This window comes from Amphiprion ocellaris, chromosome 24, assembly GCF_022539595.1.
Source record: "Amphiprion ocellaris isolate individual 3 ecotype Okinawa chromosome 24, ASM2253959v1, whole genome shotgun sequence".
NCBI lineage: Eukaryota > Metazoa > Chordata > Actinopteri > Pomacentridae > Amphiprion > Amphiprion ocellaris.
Window position 1 is genome coordinate 11,066,464 of NC_072789.1, and position 22,650 is coordinate 11,089,113.

The window sequence follows — 22,650 nt, forward strand, 5'->3', positions numbered from 1 at the left end:
GAACGTTGATGTCGCAGAGTTAAATTCTTTCCAGCGGCCACAAATCTCAAGCAATAATATACATAATCAGATTTAAGCTGACATGTCATTTTATTTGTAAATGCAGACTTTATAGCTTATTAACACAGCGTATAAATACATAATAAGGAGGCAGTGTAAGAAAGCAACAGTCCTGTGGTCTATTTTAAAGCTGCACAAAATATAAAGCTTGAAAAATGTGACAATTAATTCAAATCAGGCCTATGTGAAAACTGGATCATTGGCAACAAATGCAAAACAAGAATCAAATAAGAACTGTGCTAGCAAAAAACTTCTAGCTTAATGTGTTTTTTTTTTTTGCTTCACTTGCTGATGTAATATCGTGCAGCCCTATTTAAAATGTCGGTTAAATAGAGAATAAGAGCAGATCTCATTGTAGGAAACTTTAGCATCTACAAAGGTGTGTTCAGTAATGATACTCCATACATACTACAGTTGGCAAAACATAGCATCGACTTCACTAAAACAGTTTTAAAAATGACATTTACAAACTTGTGTGAACTTGAAACTTTTAAGTATCGTGAACTACATTCATATAAGCTGCTTCCATTACGAAATTACTGTTTTATTCATATGCAACGATTGCATGTTAACTTTTTAATACAGTGTTGATGCAGGAAAGCTCAGGTTTAAAGTAATAATAGCAGTAATGTCACCATCATGCATAACTGTGTGAACGTAGTTTGTAGAAGTTACTGTTTGTTGACCTTCATGTGTTTATTGTTGCAGAAAGCTGGTTCATTATTCAAACAAATTGTGGCTCCAGTCAGCTATGAGGCATGCAATAAGTCTGAATTAGAAAAGAAGGCAACAGCAGGTAGTTTAAAATTGGCAGGTTTAACTTTGGCCTAATATATTTAAATAAAAAACACACAGATACCAAAACAGCCGATCTGCTTTGACCACAGTAGATGTTTTCTCCGTGTACAGATTCTTTGTCTTGACATTTCAGCTAAAATCAGTCATGCTTCCTTAATGGCAATAAGCATTAGGCAAATAGACTTATTTCTCCATGTGGTAAAACAAAAGAAAAATACAGTTGGTTTTGTGTGACAGCAGCTTTTACTTTGTTTGCTCCACTTTGGCAAACCAGTTAAATTTACTCATAAAATGTGTCACTAGACAGTCAAATTCAAGTTGGTGAGTTTGAGAACTGCTGTTTCCTGGTGGCTCTGGTTTAAAACACTCAAGTTGTGTATTTGCGGCTCTGTATCGCTGTGATTAAGGTGATTTATGTTGCACTTATCTGACCGTTTCGCTCCAGCTCCCAGTCAGAATCACACATAGGATTCCTCAGCAAACAGCAGCTGGTCGAAGTCCGGTTCTGCCGACGGGTCGCTGCATCTCTTCAGCCATTCCCTGCGACCCTCCACCAGAGCCAGCGCCACCTGCTGGCTGCTCTGAGGATTGCTGCGCAGGTGTGAGGAGAAGTAGTCCCTCACTGTCTTGGTGGCGTGAGGAGAGAGGCAGAACCGAGCCTCAGAGGTTCCTCCCTGTGGCTCCACTTGTGACACCTTCAGTCCCGGGTCGCTGGGCAGCCTGGCCCGGGTGAGAGTGGAGGCTCGGTCCACGACCTGCCGACCTGGTTCTGACCCGCGGCGCTGATAGAGCCGACAGTTAAACTCCCCCTCTACAGAGTGAGACTTCTGCCGCTTGAACAGGGACAGAGAAGGACCGCTGTGTCTGTAAAACAAAGACGGAGACGGCTGCTTCTGCTCGGCGGCTTCACTGTGAGCTGCTCGCCTCTGGCTGCTGCTGTCGGCTGGAGGATTAGAGTTGAGCTGTCTGACGGTTATCAGGGCCTGTGGGGAGTGAAAGCAGGTAGATTTAGAATAATGGAGGCTCCCGGTGGAGCGGTGGTGGGAAGGAGGGCTGGATGAGTCGTGTTTAGGAGGTCGGTGAGGTCTCCCCCTCGCATCGCTGGAGCCTCTGCTGGACGTGTTGGACTTGGCTTGGCTGCTGGAGATCGGTTTTGCCGTTCCCTTCTCACCCGACCGTCCTCTATCTGGGATCAGCTTCCCCAGTGTGAGCGATTTATCAGCAGCTCCTCCCTGTGAGCAGAAACCAAAACACCAGCTGTGAAATGATGCTCACTCTTCACCCTCATCAGAACACGTGGCAAAACCTACTTCATCCGTACACTTGGGTCCCAGCTGCACCCCAGTAGTATTTCATGTGGTTCACATTTCTGTACCTGTCCACATCCTCTCAAAGTATAATTTCCTAAAACGGAAATTACTATTGATGTTTACTGACGTGTATTGCTCAGCTGTGTGCTTATGTGCTTTTGGGGTGTTTCCTGTAACGCATCACTCCACCCTGAGCCCAGTGCCATTGGCAAGACATCTATCTGACTGGTAGTGATGCCGTCAGAGCAAGGACAAACTTGAGCTTGTCTTTTGGTTCCATCTTTAAGCGACGAGAGCTAAACATGTCAAAGAGGAGGAGGAAGTGCAGCAGGTCCAGAGGCACTCCAAGCTATTAACCCTCCTGCTGTCCTCATTTACAGGCACCAAAAAATACTGTTTCCTTGTCTGAAAAAAATCCAAAAATTCAGCAAAAAAAATTCCCCAGATTTCTGCTAATTTGCAAAACCTTCAGGAAGAAAATTCTAATAATTCCTTAAAGGTTTCCCTTAAAAGTTTTATTTTTAAAAAATCCCCCAAATTTGGCAAGAAAATTCTTGTAAATATTTTCAAAAAATGAGTAAAAATCTTCCCAAAAAAATCCTAAAAATATCTAAAGTGATTACGTATATATCAGTAAAACTTCTAATATTTTCTTTAAGAACATTCACATAAAAATCAACCAAAATCCAGCGAATTTCGCTGGAGAATCAACCTTTTAGTTTGCTGTAGATCCTCAAAAACAGCTGATCAAAGCTGTGAGACAAAGTCGTTCTTTAAACACAAATTTCATTTTAATTCTGTTTTCTGAGACATTTAAGTGTCAGTTAACATCCACACTTTCTATTAATAAATAAATAAATAAATAAATAAATAAAAGCCTTTAGAGTGGCTTCAAGAAGTGGATTTAAATTTAAGAAGATTAAAAGCACCAAAACATGACTGGAAACAAACAGTAATGTGAAAATTATTCCAGGATGATAGTGATGGATGGAGGTAAAATCCATGAAATACTGATTTAGTATAAGGAATGAACCATGATACAAATGTGGTTAATTAACCAGTTCACATTCAATTAATGTGCTCATTACTTTTTCAATTAATCATTTAATCTTTCAGGTTAAACTCAAGACGTCTGAAACGAACCACTTCTTAAACTCATTATTTCAGCTCTGAGTACAAATTTGTGGCATAAATGGTGGATGTAGTGAGAGTTTCTTTTCCACTCACCCCAGTCTTGTCCTCTTCTTCCTTCTCCAAGTTGTCTTGTTGCGTCAGCGACAGCCTCCGGTCTTTTTTCAGCCAGGAGTTTGGGTGGAGGCCCCTGCAGCCTTTTAATGTCCCCCAGCTGAGGGGTTCTTTAGGCGGGGAGTCTTTGGCTGGAGCTCCTCGGTCTGGATGTTCAGTGGAGGTGAAGAATGTGGAGGGGATGGAGGTGTAACGTGAGTTGGACGGCGGAGGGGTTTTGTTTGGGTGAAGCCCCCTCCTGGTCGCCCAGGTTTGGTCGTTGCTGAGGGAGTCCAGAGAGTCGAGGGAGGAGCGGGTGGGTGCGGGGGAGGCGGGTGTAGAGGAGAGGCTGGAGGAGCTGGCCTCCAGAGCTGCTGACCGGCCACCGTTCACCCCAGACTCTCCAGCAGGCCTCCTGCTCTGACCTCTGCAGTGTGGCAGAGTCGGTGTGTGGCGACTCGTCTTCTGGGAAACTTCCTCTTCACCATCCTCATCCTCCCCGGTGAGACCGTCCGTGCTGCCCGAAGGACACGGCTGGAACTTGGCCACGTACGCTATAGCCGGCTCCGAGCGCCGCCGCTGGGTGTGTCGACCCTCCAGGGACAGAGAGTCCAGGGTGGAGGAGGCGTCCACCATCGGTTGGTCCCGTGTGGAGCAGGAGAGGTCCAGCTCCTGCCTCCTGCGTCTCCCCCGAGGGTGGAGCTTCTGTTTGCGGCGTGCGTCTGGGTCGGTGTCTTGGTCGTAGTCGCTGAACGTGAGGATGGAGTCCAGGCTGCCTTGTAGCGGTTTGGAGCGGAGGCCAGTTCTGCTGCAGAATCCTGGTGAGCCGCCGCTGCTGTTGTCCAGCTCGTTCTCCAGACTGTTGTAGGAGGAGTCGGTCAGAGGGTAAACCCACGACTCTGACGATCCACAGAGGAAGAAAAAGCAGGAAGAAAGAGGGGAGACAGATGTAGGAAGATGGTGAGAAACCATTTTCATAGATGAGGAACAAGATTTATGATTGCTAAATACGTTTTTTTTTTTTAAATTCTTTATTTTACCAGGTAAGATCAGCTGAGAACAATTTCTCATTTGCAATAATGACCTTAAGAAAGATAACAAATAAACAATACATATACAAAAAAATGACACAAGTGTTTAAACAGAGATTAAAAACACCCTAAATGAATGCTAGCAATTCAATGAAAACATTCAGCATGTGCAGCGGTCAGCTAGGATCTGCTGCAGCTGCTGCTTAAAGATGTGAGGTGATGGAAGTGATGGCAGTTTCAGAGATTTCTGGAGGAAATTCCAATCGATCGCTGCAGCAAAGTGAAAGGAATTCCGGCCAAAGACAGGGCGAACCGTGGGGACAGAGAGTGTTATGAGATCACTGGTCCTCAGCTGGTAGTTGTTATAGGAGGGATGTAGGAGGATGGAGAGGTATTGAGGCGTCTTCCCTGATAGGGTCTGATAGATGAGTAAAAGCCAGTGCTGGAGTCACCTGGTGTAAAGGGAGTTCTTTGTGTTTTCAGGGCCATTTAAAGCTAAACCTAAAGACACCACAAGCTCCTGTGTGTTCTGGTGTCACTCATTAGGGGATTTCTTCTTAATGCAAAACATATTTTCTAGAAATATTTACACTTAATGCCTCATTTCCCTTCCCTGAAAGCAATAAAACATTTTCTGAAGACTCATTTGAAGCTGCTATCTAACTCATCCGTCATATAAAAGGTATAAAAATGTGGCCACAATAGCTGGAAAAATGAATGAATAATGCAGTAATTTGAACTCGGTACCTGATCCCGTCTCCTCGCTGTTGACTCTCTGTGGAGGTCCTCCAAACAGCGAGGACGGATCCTCTCGAAGAATCTGCTGACAGTGTTCGATCATGAACTTCACCAACTCACAAACCTGCAGCGACAAGAGGAAGATAAAATACTGAACCGGCGTAGCTTTAAATAGATCAACAGCCAAAGAACTGTAATCATTTACTGATCTCGATACTTTGCTTGTTTCCCGTCCACATTTCAAAAAGTCAGACTTCTAAAATTAGACTTCTCAGCCTCTAGAATGCACATTCCTGGGAGAAAACCTTGATGTGGTTTGGAGGTGTTAAAATGCACGGATTTCCTCTGGAATCAAGGATTTACACACAAAGATCTTTAATAAATAACGTGCAGCTGACAGTTTAGAGAGCTCAACAGGTTTTGTAGCTATTTGTTTCTCTTAAATAGTCTTTTTAAAATGTACAATTCAGATGTAGAGATTCCAGCAGGCGAAGGCGACTCGTGTGCTATTTTGCTGTTAGTGTGAGCTGCAGACAAACAACAAGCTTCTCTTTGTTCGTGAGCTGTGAGGCTGCTTAGACAGATTTATTTAATCGTGTTGCACCATTACAACCTCCTGGGTGTCAAAGTCATCACAGCAGAAGGAGCCAACTGTGTCCGAGGTCTGGGTCATATTCCACAGTGTATTAGCTGTTAAATCGATATTCCACCTTAAAAAAAACATCAGTTTTGAGTGTCTGAGTCTGTTTTCACTGTGGCTCCAGCTCTCTGCATCTGTTTCAAACCACAAATAGAGCTACTTCCAACAGACATACCCAAATTAAAACAAAGTGATTTTATCAACATGGGTAGAGCACTTTAAATATCAGTATTGCATTTGATCATGTTAATTGTGGGCAAAAATCATGACTGTGCTTAATATTCCTGTACTTACAGCCCTACATCTCACATTGTGTCTTTTTTGCAACCAAATCTTCCTTGTCACAGTGTTTCTTTCTTGTCATTCACTAATGTTGACATGTGTCTCTGCTTCTTTTAAATAAGGCACAAAAAAAAGTGTATCAAGAAGCCTTAAATCCGAGTGAAAGTTGTTCTTTCAGACAGACTTCTCTTGTAGATTAGTGGTGAAAATGGGAACTGTGAGACTTTTCTTTTGGTACCAAGCAGCATAAACAGTTGCAACATGATGTTTCCGTTAGTTTTCATTCATTCACTTCCTAATGTTGAGGCTGAAACAATACATCATGCATCAGTAACTGGATCCATTCAGAGCAGTTTTCAAAGCTGCAGCAGGTGCATGTTCCCTCCCCTCTCACCTTCTTCGTCCCCTCTCCCTCCACCTCGGGGCTACAAGGAGCTCCTGGAGGCCACAGCATGCTGGGAGCGATGCAGACCGACAAATTAAAGCTCGTCATCTGGTTCTCCTGGGCGTTACCCTGGATACCGTGCAGCACGGCCAGCAGGTAGCGCAGCAGCAGCGCGTTCTGTTTGGGCAGCCGACCGATCATCCTGCAGGACGACGCAACAAGGTAATAACGTGTTTTAGCGCCAGTTTCTGGGAAATGATGCTCTGACAGTGACCGTACAGAGCCTCTGTATGTTACCTCTGTATGTCCTGCACCTGCTCTTCCTCCACATCATCTTCCTCCAGAGCTTCCATCCAGTCTTCGTGCAGTTCACAGCACAGCAAGCTGCCCGGGATGCTGCGCAAGAAGTCCTGCAGACGAGCACACAGCAGTAGCAAAGAATAAAAGCCTTACAGAAAACAGTTCTTTACTTCTCTTTATTCCTGATCGCGAACTGTTAGACATTTAATCACTGCTTGTTATAAAGAATGTTTGTATTTTACTTCAAGCATCATGGTGAACATAAACAATCAATGTGAATGATTGATTGTTTTGGTGCTGCTGACACAGTTTAAGCACTCGTGCACAGCAGCTCTGTTATCCCTGCAGATAATAACAGATTATAATCCAGATTACTTTAACAAGCCTATGCTCTGCTGTGAACAGCTTGTCCTACCAACTCAGCTGCACAGCATGAAACACTGAGCAGAGCATTAAAGAAGCTCATTAATGATGGAATGCTCCAGATAAGGAAGCTAACGATGATGCACAGTCTGACATTCATCTACATGTGTGACATGAGCAGGAGCAACTTTCAAGACATGCATGAGAACATTTGTTTGAGTTTCCTTGGTGTTTCCCTTTAAATACACTACCTTAAAGACTCCAGCTATGATAAAAACGTGGTCTCGTGTCAGAGGAAGCTGAACCTCTCCGCCGTCCAGAGAGTCTCTCAGCTCCCTGACGGCTCGAGCCCCTGCCGGCCGACGGAAGATTCCCCGAGTCCAAGAACCCTCGTGGTAAAGGAACGCCAGCATGTCCTGGAGAGACGGGAAAGTAAATCCCAGGACTACAATCTGTTCCAGAATAAGAAATCATGGATCCATAACGGTCAGACCACAGCTGGATGGAACACGTTCCACAGATTCTAGAACAGCGATGAAGGTCCTAAAGGACAAAACACCAAACCTGTCCGTATTCCAGAACAAGAACCATAAATGTGAAGCTGAACAAAACTTGCTGCAGCGACGAGTAAATCAGGAACAGGCATGTTCTAGAACCAGCACTAGTTCTAGATTCAAATACGTTCTCGTCTTTAGAAAATCAAATCTGAGGGCGTGACGGGCAACGTTCCACAAAAGATGAATTCTACAGTTGCTGGTTTAAAACTGAATCTAGAGCATGAACTCCAAACAGCCGTGTTTTAGAACCAGAATGTGGACTTTAACCACACAACTAGCACAAATCCATATAGATTAATCAAAAAAACGTGCTACATAACCAACAGGATGAATAACAGTCAAACTTGGTGTGCTGCATTTAAGACAACAGTGAGTGGAACCTAAACATTTCAGGACAATGCACCCCGACACACCACAGAAACTGCTCAGAGGTGGAACACCCGGGGAACACGACAGATCTAAGGTGTTCACCTGGGTTCCACACTCCCCAGATCTAAATCTTATTGAGCATGTGTGGGATATTCCAGGACATCCCCAGAGGTCCTGTATCCATGCCACACTGGGTCAGAGGAGTTTTAGCAGCATAAAGGAGACCAGCACAATATTAGGCAGGTGGTTATAATGTTATGCCTGATCAGTGCACATAGAAAACCCATTTACAGTCAGTATGGACAAGGTTTTCGTGTAGATGTCTTCTACATCACCGCTGTGTCAGTGCTCCTACTCACCATGACTGGCTTTGGCAGAGCGTCCTCTACACAAACAGAGCTGAGCGGTTGGCTGAACAAGCAGCCTCGAGCAGCACCAGCCAAGGACAGTTCGTTCAGGTGGGAGGAGGAGCCTCTCCAGAAGGCCCAGGTGATCAGAGAACGCCTCCTTTTGAACGACTTCTGAGGCAAATCTGAGGAGACAACAGACCGCATGGGAATTACTGCTCATCATTTCTACAAAGCGCCACATGAGACTAAAGCATCGAAATGTTTTCACCTGCTGAAACGTGCTGCTGCAGCGATTCGACGGGTCGAGGCTTCAGGATGAACTGACACTGTTTGGAACCCTGCAGCTGCTCCACCTGCATCGTCTTCTCTCTGTCTGCAGGTGCTGCAGCAGCATCTCTGCCTCCACCTCCTGCCTGAGAGACTCTCACATGACTCATCTGGATGCTGAAGGGAAACTCATGACCTGAGACAGAGAAGAAGATAGTGTTGCTATGAAACACGAACAGAAGAATCACATTATCAGTCAGCAGCTCCTCCGTGGCTCCTCGCTTCCTCCCTGCAGGAGCTACACCACACTCTTCCATGGGAATGAATGCTCCAGTGTTCCTAAAATAACACATCTCACCCCGGTGTCAAGGCTCAGAGGTTTGTGACCACAAGGACTGGAGAGAAACTGAATCACAGGTAGTTCAGGAAACAAATTCTGACACAAGGAGCAGTTTTGTCAAAGTCACTGACCGATTAGAGGATAAGGAGTCGTGTCCCTCTTGGAGATGACCCACAGCTGGAAGTCTTTGACGTTTCCCTGTGCAAAACAGAGATAACGATGGTGTGAAAAACAACAACACACAGCAAACGCTACAAATCCTGAGGGCAAACCACACCAGAAAGCTGACAAAGAATTGTGTTTTCTTGAAGTTTTCACATGCTGCTTGTGCTTATGACCCTGAAGCTTCTGTAAAATAGAGTCCTTTGGTGATTTCTGTGTTTGGTAATGCTGAACTTTGATGTATTCAACCTGATCTGCACCCATAAATCTGAATATATACAAACACATGAATGTTAAGCACTCAAAATCCAAAGATTATTCATGTACCAAGCACACAAAACAGACAAAAAGAGGAAATCCTGCTATTACAAAGGCCAGGAATACAGAATTTGGCGGCATCCCCGCATCAGGAACATAAAGATCCTCTCCAGACATAAACCAGCGACTCTGCTTTTCATAATAATTTGTGGGTAAACAGTAAAAGAAATGGTATATTTTTGTATTTATTACTCACTATGATGCCAAACTGCTGCAGGGCCAGTCGGATCACCTCGTTGGTTGAATCTGAGTTGCTGACCGGCAGCGTCTTGGTCTGATCAGAGGAAATGGCAGCAAACAGACAATCAACAGGACATCTCATCACACGTACTACACAACCACTATCAGCATATTAAATAAGCACATTAAGAATACACACACACAAAACACATGTGAGCTCCTCGAACATCAAAGTAAACTTACAATAGCAAAGGTATTGATTCCCTTCCCGTAGACTCTCAGAGGGATGGTTTTAGGTTCTTCCTTCTCTTTCTCTTCTTTTATCCGACTACACAGAGAGGAAACACCACTTGTAAGACTTTTCTGTCACACACACATGTACAATAAATATGGTGAGGTATGAGGCAGTTTACCTTTTGAGGAGGGAGAGCCATTTCTCTTTCTGTTCTGCTGAGCTGAGGAGAAAAACAAACATCAAATCATCTTTACAGTCTGAGGTCCTGTTCTCATCTGATCACGTCCGAGTAAAGACGGAAAACGGAATCAAGATGCACTGAGATCTGATCGCTCCGACTGCATATTTATACATTCTTTTAGCAGTTTGTCCAAGGTCACATTGAAGAACCTCCTAATCAAACTAAAAGCACATATACATACATATATTCATGTTAAAGTGCAGGTATTCTCTTCTTTTGATTTCTGGCAGACATAGGAAGGAACCACATTGCATTAGCCCTTTGCAAAAAGAAATGATGTGTGTTTTTATTTGCACAAAGAGCAGGGGAGTAGGCTCTAAACACTAGTGGTCATGCAAGAAGCTTGTGGACCAGAGGTGTGAAGTAGTTTCATTCAGCCAAACCATGCTCTAGTACTGTGTAGAATGGTCTGACTGCACCTGCCTCCCTGTTATTCTACTATAGTGGCTGAAAAACACACTGGATTGTTTGTATAATCAGACGGCCATCACCATAAGAGGAATCACAATAATATGTTAATTCCTTTACAGGAGAGACCTGATGTTCTCTGCTGTTAGTTGGAAAAAAAATATGTGCTTATACCAGTATCAACCAAAACTAGTTGGAAAATACCAGTGTATCACATACTGGCAAGAATTAAACGTCATAGTTGTAATACACACTCTTTTATGAGCACATCAACTGACAACGTGCTGCAAGGTTTCAGGTTGGAGCCTGAATATTCCTGGAAATTCCTCCGAAGAAACGCCAATTAACATTTCATATGACCATAAACAGTCACTCGCAGTACGACAGAGATGTTTACAACGCTTCCTGCTCTGAGTTTCAGTGAGAAGAATGCAGAGAATTGCCTGACGTTTCTGTTTTATGACACTGTCAGGCTCAAAGTACAAATTCTGATGATATAGTTGCTGATTGGAGAAATACAAACCTTTTGCTTTATTATAAGTTTGCTCATCAGCTCACTGTCCTCCATGAATCAGAAAGTTTAAGAAATGTTTTGACTAAAATCAGCCAAAAAATGTGTCATTGCGAATTTTCTGGCAGGTAGAACTTACTTCCACTGAAAACACCTGATAAATACAAGCCCTGATGTGTTTTGCATTGCACGGTGGGATATCATTCGGTGCTTATGTTTCATCCTGTCTGTTTCTGTTCGTCTGGCATTTAAGGTCAAGTTTACAGCATCACCAACATATTTTCTGTTGAAACACAAACACATTCACAGCCACTGACGTAAATCAGTGTGAAAACGGACACATTTCATACAAACGTTTGGGCTTGACCGTTTCACTTTCCAATTTTCGAAGCATTTTTGATGAAAATGAGCCTCGGTTTAGAACTTCTAAACACTGTGATGAGAAACACACATCAGAAAGGAATTATACTCATCAGATAGTGGACAAGTTGTGTATTTATGTGACCATCCACACGTAAAATCTGTGTTTAAACACTAAACACATTCCACCACGTGTGAACATTTGTGTCTTTGTATGTGTGTTACCTAAACGTAGCGACACAGTTGCAGGTGGGCCAGCCCATGACGAAGCTGCTCTCGGGATTCGTGCTTCCCTCACACACCTCGTCCATGCAGCCCGCCGTCCACATCTCACACACACACACCTGGGCCTTCTGCTTGAAGTGGTTGGCTGATCTGGGAACAGAGAGACACACGAGCTCCCTGATTTCAGCCTTAGATCCAGGACATGAGGAGCAGCCAAAATGCTGCTAATCCATCCACACGGGTAAAATCACACTTGTGCTTACTTGGCTTTGGCAATCACTAGGATGTCGTTGAACAGGAAGAGGTGTCTGTCCTGAGTCTGCATCCCCGTCTTCAACTGAGCATGTCCGTGGAGGAGAAAGGATCTGTCGGAGTCTGTCAGGAAGGACTGGACCAACGGGCAGGTCTCTGGGGACACAGGAACCAGGAAGCTCTCTCTGGATGGCAGAAAATAGGGAAAATAAAACTTGGGTACAATGGAATGACTGGTATCTGAACGCGTCAGCTTCATGACTGAACGCTCGCTCTTCCATGTATAAATTGTAGCAGCCACAGTAACAGAGTAAAGCTTTGTGAACTAATTTCAGAAAGTCTTTTCACATTTCAGCACCAATATCGGTCAAAACCGTCATAAAAGCAACGGACGGCTTTCTGCCAAATCACAAAATACCACAAAAGCGACAATTTCATGCCTCGTTCAAAATGAAATGTCCATAAAAAAAATGAAACCTTACTTTGATGAACACAGGTCAGATTAAAGAGAATGACCAATATCAGATACAGGCCATATTTTACCAAAACATTAACAAGAGCAGAAGCTTAGTTTGTTGCTTCTCTTTCGCTTCTGTTTGTTGGAGTCTTTCCTCTGAGATTATTAAATTCCAGCAGTAGGATCTATAGGAGCAGCTTCTAACACAGAGAACTGAGCACATTTTCACGCATGGAACAACATCAGTAACTTTATTAATTACCTCTAACTATAAAAGATCCCTGGCATGGAGAGACGTACGTCACACTCCATACTTTTCTTTAGACAGCTACAGTCAAATCATTTCTTACACGGTGGATTTAGACTTAATCTGTGGCATATTAGTGCATTATTTTGCATCATATGTCACTTGATGCTCTGGTAAATCTCTGAGGTTCTTCTAAGTTTCTCTGAACATCTCTTATGTAACACAATAACTTGTTTTTAGCTCAAACTCATTGGTTAAAGTGTTTTTGATCTTATCAGATCAGGAAATTTAGTTTTCCTGATGAAAGAATTTTGTTTTGAGCAAACTGCAGATGCATAACAACATCCACACACCGACAACATTCATACAGTCATGTCATTCATATTAGAGTCCAACAGTTTCATCGCCAAAGAAACAAAAGAGGTTCTTGTGCTACTTTTATCTGCACCTTGACGTGCTGAGACGTTGCCCAGAAGACAGGAGTTCAAATTAAGGATGGCCCACATGAAACTCATCCCCTGCCAGTGTGAGAAGAGCTTTGTTTAATATGAACTGAAGGGAAACAAGGCAACTCACACCGACCACCGTCAACGCTGTGTGCACCAGATGGTTCAGCTGAGACTTCAGGGTAATTGTGAGATTACGAAACCAAGCAGATATGCCACAAGAAGGCCTGATAAAACATCCACAAAATCCTCATGGCCACTCCAAACAGCCTGGCTCTAAAGAGGACGTATGCTCTTTTAGCACAGATTGTCACCATGCACATCCTACAACAGGGTATTATCAATTCAGCTATGATCGGGAAGTAGGCAGGGGTATTTGATTGAGGTATTTCTCTTTAGAGTCTGATAGTAAGTCCTGCTCCAGTCTGTGATTAAACTCCAAAAATTTCCTCTCTTTATATTAAAGTCTCATATCTGAAAGTTTTTTTCCCCATCAAAATAACCACTTCTGGCCTGAAAATCACTTAAATGTAACACATCAGATCTACTTCAGATCTATGAATCATCACTTCATCCACCTCTCTTCTTCCCCTTATGCACCCATCGCTCTGGAACTGGATAAATCTGGACTCATCAGATCACATTTGTTCCTCGAAGACGATGGTTCTCCACTATCCTTCAGGTTTTAATGACAGGTTGGATGGTTTTTAAACTGATTTTAGTAGTTTCAGAAATCTCCTTAGTTGTTTTCTTTGTTTGGTGCAGGCCAATAATTTGACCCTTCTGAGACAGATTAACATCCTTTCCATGACCACAGGAAATGTCTTCTAACATGGTTGTTTCAGAAATGAGAAGCTCCTCACTGCATCAGCTGGGGTTCAATAAGTTGCTGCAGCCGAAACTCATTCATCACTGCAGTAATTATCCAATGGAAAGCTTTTACCTATTTGCTTAGTTAAATGCAGGTGGCAACTTTTTTTTGGCCAGGCAGTGTATATGGTATATATATATATATATAAAAAAAAATCTGGCCCTGCGCCTTGTGTTGATGGTTAGTGTCTCTACCACTGGATTACTCTCTTCAGATCTCTCACTGATGTCCTTCATCACCAAACACAAGGCAGCTTCAGACTATATTGAGTTTGGATGATCCACATTGACTTGTGCTTTGGATTCAAGAGAGTATGACAAGACTTCAAAGCTCTCTTCGTTATGGAAACTGGATTATGTAACTCATGAAAGTCGTTCTCTGCATGATGCCAAGAGACAGAATATGTTTAGCTGTGAGCTTGGAAGCACGAGTCTAACAGTTAGCCTAGATCCGTCTGAGAGCAGGGCAGGCAGTTTTCAGATACTTAAGTAAGAGTACTATTCCCAAACATTAGCAGTACTCTGTTACAAGCAAAAGCCCTGCATTGGAAATAGTAAAAATTACACTGTATAGAAAGTATTAATAAGTATAACTAGGAAACTGTATTCTACGTATTAAATGTGAAAGGAAGTAATTCAGAAATGGCATTGCTTCACTGAATGATGTACTTTTACTTCTGATATCATCAGATTTTTTGCTCACATTACTGTACACAAAGTACTTCACTGCTGCTTCAACTGCTGGGGCTAGTTTTAACTACTTTGCATAGGACTGCAACTAATGTCCATGAGCTGTTCACTTTCAATTCACTGACTGATTGGTTTGTAAAAAAAAACAAAAAACAAAAAAATCCTGAAAATATAGGGAAACACACACAAACACATTATTTCTCCAGCCAACAGTTCAAACAAGGAGCCCAGTGAAACATAGGATCTAAAATTACTTGTTTATATAATTATATATGAATTCTTGAGCGATGCCAAAAAAATATATTTTGTGAAGTCACGCTAAGCTCTGACCACCAAAATCTAATTAGTTCATCCTCTGGTCCAACTGGACATTTGTGCAAAATGGGAGGAAATTCAATCAAGATGGTCCTAAAATAATACATTCATGAGCTGAATTATGACCAACAACTTGTTCTGTGAGATCACAGTGAGCTCTGACAATGAAACATCTAATCAGTTCATCCGAGTGAACATTTATGAGAATAACGGATAACCCAAAAACGTAATGCCATGCCTGTGGTCCGCATGGAGGCATAAAGATTCAAATTCTTACAATAATTTAAGACAAAGGTTGGAAATCTTCACAATTCAAAAGTGGGAATGATATTATTTGACATTCCTAACAATAACCAAACAATTCATTTTCTGTCAATTTACTAATCACTTAATTAGTAAGGTCATGTAACTTTAACGATACTGGGATTGTTGACACGTCATACCTCCCACTGCACAGACGAATCAGAGTATCTGCCACGTATTTTCACTCAGGCCACAGACTTCATAAAAACAAAAACAGCTTTTCTAGAACCTGGCTAAGTTCATACCGCACACGACTCACTTTAAACTTTAAATTGGTCTTCAGTTGTTGCACGAAATAAACAAATAAAGAAAAAATGTGATATTTAGCGAGGATATTTAGCGTGTTCCCCTGCTTCCAGTCTGTATGTTAAGCTAAGCTAACTAGCTACTGGTGCTAACACAATGATATGAGAGTGGCATCAGCCTTCTCATCTTGCAACCATGCAACCACAAATCAGTGCATTTACCAGAATGTTGGAAATATTCCTGGTGGAATTCAGGAATAATCACAGGAAAAATATCCTCCAGTATTGAATCATAGCTAATAAAATGCAAACAAGTTATTAAAATCAATTTAAACCAAATTAAAGAACATAAAAAAAACCTAAAGCTTGTGGATGATTCAGCTTCTAGTGATGTGAGAGAGGAGGAAAAAGGTTAGATTTTGTATGTCCGGACATGTTGTATGAAGTACATCAACACTTTCCTTAAGAACAGTGGGTGGGTGTTAATCAGCGTTCTCTGTACAGCTTATTAATAAGGTTACTTCTTCTTCACTTTCCCAGTACATATGTTCAAAGACAGACACTATTAATAGAGGCTTGATCCTCTCGCAACAAGAGGATTATCTATCCGAGTGGTTCCAACATCTTACTCAGGGTTGTGCCTCGGGCATATGAGCGTGCATGTGTGTGTGCACGTGTGTGAGAGCGTGGCCTCGGGGTTTGGTCGGGATGGACTGACCTCGGTGGCCGCTGTATAACAGAACTGGGAAAGGTCTAAGTGTATCTGAGGAAGTTCCAACTGATCCACTTACCCTGCAGTTAACCTGTAGTGACACTGAAATCACAGTTGTGTGGATTTAGAACACTTGTGTTTAGTGTTCTTTACCATGACGCAGGCAAAACAGTGAAACCAACTCCACTGATTAGTTGTTTGGTCTATAAAGTTTCTGAAAATGGTGAAAAATGTTGATGGGTATTTGTAAAAGCCCAACATAACACGTCTTGTTTTGTCCAAAATCCAAAGATATTCAGTTTACTGTCATAGAAGAGGAAAGAATTAGAAAATATTCACATTTAAGAAGCTAAAAATTACTCAAACCGATGACAACTAATTAAATAATAGCTTGAACCAAAAACAACACTGTGTTTATATAACTGTAAGCCAACCTATAGTTAACCACAGACTGTGAACACAGTGATCTGTCACCATAAATTCATGATAAACTCTGTCAAGATGATAAAGATTATTCTGTAGACATGGTAACATGTCAGTGCAGATATTTTCATGGAGGTCTGTTTTGTTGCTTTTGGCATTTACTCAATAAAAACTGAATGAATCATTGCAAAAATAAACATTTTCATTTTAAATATATTCTTTAAATATAGTTTCAGTACCTGGACAGAGTCTTGGACCTGATCAGAGCCTTGCTGATGACCAGAGACGGTGCTGACTGTCGCCGATAACTCTGAGTCTTCATTCGCTAAAAAAAGACAAAGAAGAAAAGGGCTGATGAAGGAGGATGGGAAAAAGCAAAGATGACATATATTAAACGACACCGATCATCTCATTCCAAAGCAACGTTTTGTAGGGAAACCTTGAGCCTGAGCGTTCATGTGGAGGTGATTTTAGCACTGTTGTAGATAAAAATCCCCAACAGCTGCATCCTCCACATCTTCAGCTGCTCTGGTGAGTTCAGATCCATTTGCTGCAGGAGTTCACTTTACCTTTATTGGGATGATTTAATGAAACAACAAGTGTCTAGAAAATGCTCACCTATTTGATATTTCTAACCAGACAAAATACTGTTAATTTAAAGTGCCTGTATTCTGCACATTTACTATTTTACTCATAGTGTCTACTAGCATATGTTTACATACTTAAATGTTCAAAAATACACATGATGGCATCGATAAGTAATAAGCCTGGACTTCAAGGTGTTTCAGGCAGGTAAGGAGCAGCACTTTTTGTGGGAAAGACGACCTTCCTTTGGGGTGGACTTGGGTTAAGTTTGCAGACTTTTTTCATGCACAAAAAAGCAACTATATAACACTTAAGGACAGGGAAAACCCAAAAAACTGAATAAAGATTCTTTAAAGTTCTGGTCACACAACATCCGACCACCGTGCTCTGAAAAACTCTCACCAGGAGAGCTGGACAAAAATGTACGTCATGCTTATGTCATGTTTACACTCTCCTCATCGGTTACATAAGCATCCTGATGTTCAACACATCCATCACAACGCTGGGACCGACTACTGCGGCCTCCAAATGGACAGGGACAGCAGATTGAAGCAGCAAAATTCAAACACAGAGGAATGTCAGAGCATGAAGCTGAGCCAAGAGGCAACGTTTTCAGTGCTCTGAAGCCTCTATTAGTCTTTTCCATGACACTCCTGAACTTTCTCACAGCTCAGCAACCTGGTAAAAAGGGAGCTTCGTGGTGCTTTTGCCATCCAAAATTCTATCCAAACATCTAAAGCTGAAATGCAACAAAACACAAAAAATAAAATGGCACTTTAATACTGAATTAATCTACTGTTGTTATTTCATTGCAGCCCACCAGCTGCAGCTTGCTGCCGTATTGATAACCTATTTTTCTTTGCTGGATCCTATTATCCAAGGTTTCCCCACGAGGATCATACAAGTTTCATTTAATCTAATTGCAGAAGGATTTGTGTGTGTGGAGCAGGCTGATAAACAGGCATTACATAACCACAGATCTTTCATTGTATGTCAGATTAACACACTTGGTGGCACAGTCACCTAATACAGTACTGGGTTCAGTGCTCTGGACAGATGGGTTAGAGGGCTGAGGTAGGCTGAGTTTTAAAATGCATTTGGAAAATTTTATAGATGTGGTTAAACTGCCAACATTTAAATGTAAATTTAGTAGATCTAAATTAAATAAAGCATGTAAACACCATGCTCATGGAAAACAGTTCTAATAATGACAAGTTTACAGCCATGCTAGCAGGTCTGTGAGTGGAGCTAAATGCTAATATCTGCATGCTAAGGTGGTCACATCGATGGACGTAGCCTGAAAAGCGAATCCAATGTGGAACTGCCTTAAACCTGCATTCTTTCCAACAGCCAGCAGGGGGCGACTCCTCTGGTTGCAAAAAGAAGTGTGATCATATACAAGACCATGAGAAAATGAGCCTTTTTTCTCACTCAGTTTGTTACCTCAGCAAATACGCTCTCAGTCGGTAGTTTCAAGTTTCATTCAGTACAGTATGGCATGTTCATTTTGCAAATTATGGTCCCATTTAGGGTAAAATAGAAGATAAAGCAGGGTATATTTTACAGAGTGGCTGCCTTCTGATTGGCCGGTGACTGATATACGGGCACGTTTAGTGTCCTTTAGTTCTCAGCATACCTTCTTTTTGTTCATCAAGCCCAGTTTCAAATATGCTAATGGACAAATTTCTACCTCAGGGCTTCAAAACAGTAAATGGTAATTCACAAACCCATTGGTGACGCCACTGTGCCTGCCACTGTCTTTTATATTCAGTCTATGAACGATCACAAGTGGAGGTTGCAGAATGCTACTTTTTGGTTTGCTTGCTAGTTTTGTCATTTTTTACCACAGGAGAAATGAACCAGTGAAGTATAATAGCAGTCAATGAATCCAACAAACAATGATCAGCCAGCAGTTAATATACTAGCTTGTGAAAAGTCAACGCTGAAGTGTCTTAAGCCTGCATTACCTCTAACAACCAGCAGGGAGAGAGTCAGAAAAAGAAGTTTGATTGTATAGAAGCCTGTAAGAAAATGACTACTTCTCACTTGATTTATTCCCTCAGAAAGAATTTGAATAATAAGTTTATGGTCTCAGTCACTATTTTCATGTCTCCTTCAATACAGCTTGATGTTCTTTTGTAAACTATGGTCCCATATAGAAGAAAACAGACTTTAAAGAAGGATATGTTTTAGGGTGGAGCTACTAATGGATGTCTTGAGGTCTTCAGTCAGATCTACCCCTCATTTTCCACAGACATCAATGTCTTTTTGTCTAGTTTTTTTTTTTCACTTCACTCAAAACTAGATGTTAATCTCGTGGTGCTATAAAAAAAAAGCCTGGGGATCACCACAGTCAGTAGGATTCATCTTTTGGGGAGCATGAGTATCTATGTTTCATAGTAATCAATCCATGCCAACCATCCATTTTCCCCAAGACTTTCAGTGGAGAAAAATCTGACCGTCCACAGTGTGAAAACATCAGTCCCCCTCTGACCTACAGCCTCTGTGCATTCACACATTTTTGACATTTCACAATGTAATATCATTGATTTAGCCGAGTCACACGCTGGTGAAACATTCCTTACTCTCCAGCCACAACATTACAATGTTACCTTTCAGGCCCTAAAATAAACTGAAACAAGCATACATGGAAGCTAATCTATTGACTAACCTAAGCTCACCTCCTTTATTATTGACTGCATAACAACACAAAGCAGTTTGAAGAGGAAAGTCATTAATGCAAACTGTTTCCACAATGAAAAAAAATGTAACTGCAGTGATAGTAAAGGAGGGAAATGTGTTAAAATCAAAGCTATGACACTCTGTCACTGATTTAAAATATAAATGGACATAGCTCTAATTTCTGAGATGTTTTATTTCCACCAAGGAATGAAGGTTTATGACAGGTGGAACTGCATGAACTGTACTGACTCATTCTGTCAGAGGTTTTTCTGGTGGTAGCAGGAATGAATGGCTTGGTAGTGACATGCTGCATCTTTCTGACTCGGCACATATACATGAGAATTTGGAGCTGATGGGGATCAATTATTAATGAAAACAAGGACACAGTACAGACTGCAGCTCCTCCAACTAAATCAGGACTCATCCGTAATATGCAGTTTCACATATTATCATGTAAAAAGAACTGCTGGCATGTTTCAGGTTAATGTCTTAATCAGACCATAAGCTGACCCTGTCAAATATGTTACATAATAATAATGGTTAGCGATGGATGTCGAACAAACTAAGTCCAAGAAAAGCTAGAATGTCCTAAACACAGAGCAGGTGGGGTTCACAATTTTTTTTTTTTTTTTTAAATCACTGATTAATTACGTGACCCTTTTCTTGGGTAGCTAATTAGCCATTTAGTTTATGAACATTAGAAAACAAAGAGACATTCTGTTTACATAAAATGAAAGAAGCTGCAAGAAGCAAATGTTTGAACTTTTAAATCAACTTTAACAAAAATCAGTCATCATAATAGTTGCTCCGTCAGCTGGCTAAGTTCCAGCTTATAGCACAGCTGTTGATTCATGGGACTGATTCTGAATCTACAAAAATAAAAAATTGAAATAGTAGCAGCCATTAAATCAATTTGCTTACTTTACTGAACACTGTAAATAATCCAGAATTTGTTGACAGTCAATGGTTAATAGGAAAACCTTTTGTGGTGACTGTTGTGTTGAGAGAAAATGCATTTATTCACATTTTAATGATCATTTCGTCAACTAAAAAGTGCATCACTAGCTGAATTGATGTCTTTTATTACCTAATAATTTTGTGACTTTATTTTACAGCCTTGTGAAGAAGACTTTTAGAAATGCTCTATAAATAAAGACTATTGTGTTGCTATGATGCAGTAATCAGGGTTATTATGTCAGTGTGGGACTTCAGATCGAAAGTTTGAAGTTAATTCTATTTATTTATTTGTTGTGCTGCTTATGAATTCAACTCGGGTCAGAATAAAGCAACAGGATGTGCTGAGACGAGAAAAGGAACAGATTTTCCAGTGACTTATAAATAAATGTATATGATTATTATTGATATGATGTGATTATTCTGCTGGTACATGTTCTATGGTGATATATATACTAGTGCAGCCCCTTTTATTGCCTTACTGTGCGTAAACGCGCCATTAGAGTCAGTTTCTTTGGGCTGAGCCGCTGTGATGTTCTCAATGTTTAACTGTGCGCATCCATCGTTCCAAAACTCTCAAAGTTCTTCTCCGGCTTGTTTGAGCGTCTTTATGGCAGCAGATGTCTCTTTGGTAAAAGCCTTGAACTCTGATCTGACCTCTCACCTGAACGCACCGCGTTTACAACAAACTCATTCATGTGTCAGCAGTAAAATGTGCCAGAGACAAACCGTCTCTGTCTCCGTTGCGCACAGGTTGGAGATCTTACAACCAAAAGCAAACGATGGAAGAACCTACATGTGAGCCGCTTTTCCGTTTCAATAAGAAACAAACCGCAGCTATTTAATGCCATGAAACAGCTCGAATAAATGTCAACAGAAGCACATACCCGCTTGTTCTCCTGCTGCCCGCCGCCTCGGCTCAGGCTGTCCTGCTGCTGCTGCGGAGACATGTCGGCCATCCAGCCTCCAGACGCCTCCAGCTCACTGTCCAACTGCCCTTAGGTGAATTAGGGGAAAAGAAATCCCATTAATAGCCTCCGTCTCCGGAAGACACAAACCATGTCAACGCAAGCTTCTTGGAAGTAGTTTCAAACTTTCAGTCTGCGGCCATGAAGGCGCACGAAGCGAAAACCTGCGATGAGGGGAAATTCGCATAAATTAAAGTTAGCAACAAAACGAGCCGAGATGAGCTGATTCCACAGGTCAGTCTGTCTCTGTGTTCCCATCAGTGAAAGGCTGTACTGTAACCTCAAGCACCTCCTGTCTGGATTATCAGTTTCTGTGCCACTTCTTAATGCGTCTTTACGCACAGAACGGAGGCGGTGCCGAGAGGCTGCAAGAAATAGGTCTGTTGGGACTATTTTTAACCAAATTGTTCCATTCATTCAGGAGACAATCAGATTTACCCTAAAACAAACAATGGAAGGGAGAGATTATTAGGTAAGAACAGGTGGTAACTCACCGGAGCGACTGGGTTCAAGGAATCTGGGAGAATCCAGCAGAAGAGAGTTTAGTTTGATCACCGACACCAAACTAGATGAGAAGAGTCCATGTCAGCCAACATGTTGCTGTCCGCTGGAGGAGACCCTGTCTGCTAATCACTGTTGTCTAACGGCAGAAACAAGATCATTCTGTTAGCAGATTAGACTTAAACAGTCCTCACAAACCAGTTTAACCCCAATTATCCAATATGAAGCCTTAATGTATGGACTTCAACTGCTAAATATTTACTTGAATTCCCTTTTCTGTCATAGAAACAGCTCAAAAAAGAAATTTATTATTTCGTGTTTTATGCCCACAGATTATCTTGTTACA

General features: G+C 41.7%; 1 protein-coding gene across 3 annotated transcripts; it reads right to left on the reverse strand.

Annotated features, from left to right (window-relative positions):
- Window positions 1-71: 71 nt before the first annotated feature.
- LOC111575469 (rho GTPase-activating protein 20-like) lies at window positions 72-22,442 on the reverse strand. 3 transcript variants are annotated; one of them, XM_055008154.1, is made up of 17 exons: window positions 22,298-22,442; window positions 21,723-21,827; window positions 16,854-16,939; window positions 11,918-12,091; window positions 11,655-11,804; window positions 10,088-10,129; window positions 9,918-10,002; window positions 9,691-9,768; window positions 9,146-9,212; window positions 8,676-8,870; window positions 8,417-8,589; window positions 7,383-7,547; window positions 6,766-6,878; window positions 6,478-6,670; window positions 5,171-5,285; window positions 3,396-4,291; window positions 72-2,090 (listed from the first exon to the last, which is right to left on the reverse strand). In XM_055008154.1, exons 2-17 carry the CDS (start codon window positions 21,792-21,794, stop codon window positions 1,317-1,319), a joined length of 3,378 nt encoding a protein of 1,125 aa, XP_054864129.1. In that variant the 5' UTR covers window positions 21,795-21,827; window positions 22,298-22,442; the 3' UTR covers window positions 72-1,316. The 3 variants fall into 3 exon arrangements, with proteins under 3 accessions (XP_054864129.1, XP_035808867.2, XP_035808866.2); XM_035952974.2 differs by having other exon boundaries at window positions 21,723-21,832; XM_035952973.2 differs by lacking the exon at window positions 22,298-22,442 and having other exon boundaries at window positions 21,723-22,170.
- Between the last annotated feature and the right edge of the window lie 208 nt (window positions 22,443-22,650).

Excerpts from the sequence above, each read along its gene's own strand:
- LOC111575469 (XM_055008154.1), bottom strand. The coding sequence starts at position 21,794 with ATGGCCGACATGTCTCCGCAGCAGCAGCAGGACAGCCTGAGCCGAGGC. Across the intron at positions 8,590-8,675 it reads GCAGCAGCACGTTTCAGCAG|ATTTGCCTCAGAAGTCGTTC; the intron begins GTGAAAACATTT and ends TTGTCTCCTCAG. Across the intron at positions 7,548-8,416 it reads CTCTGCCAAAGCCAGTCATG|GACATGCTGGCGTTCCTTTA; the intron begins GTGAGTAGGAGC and ends CCGTCTCTCCAG.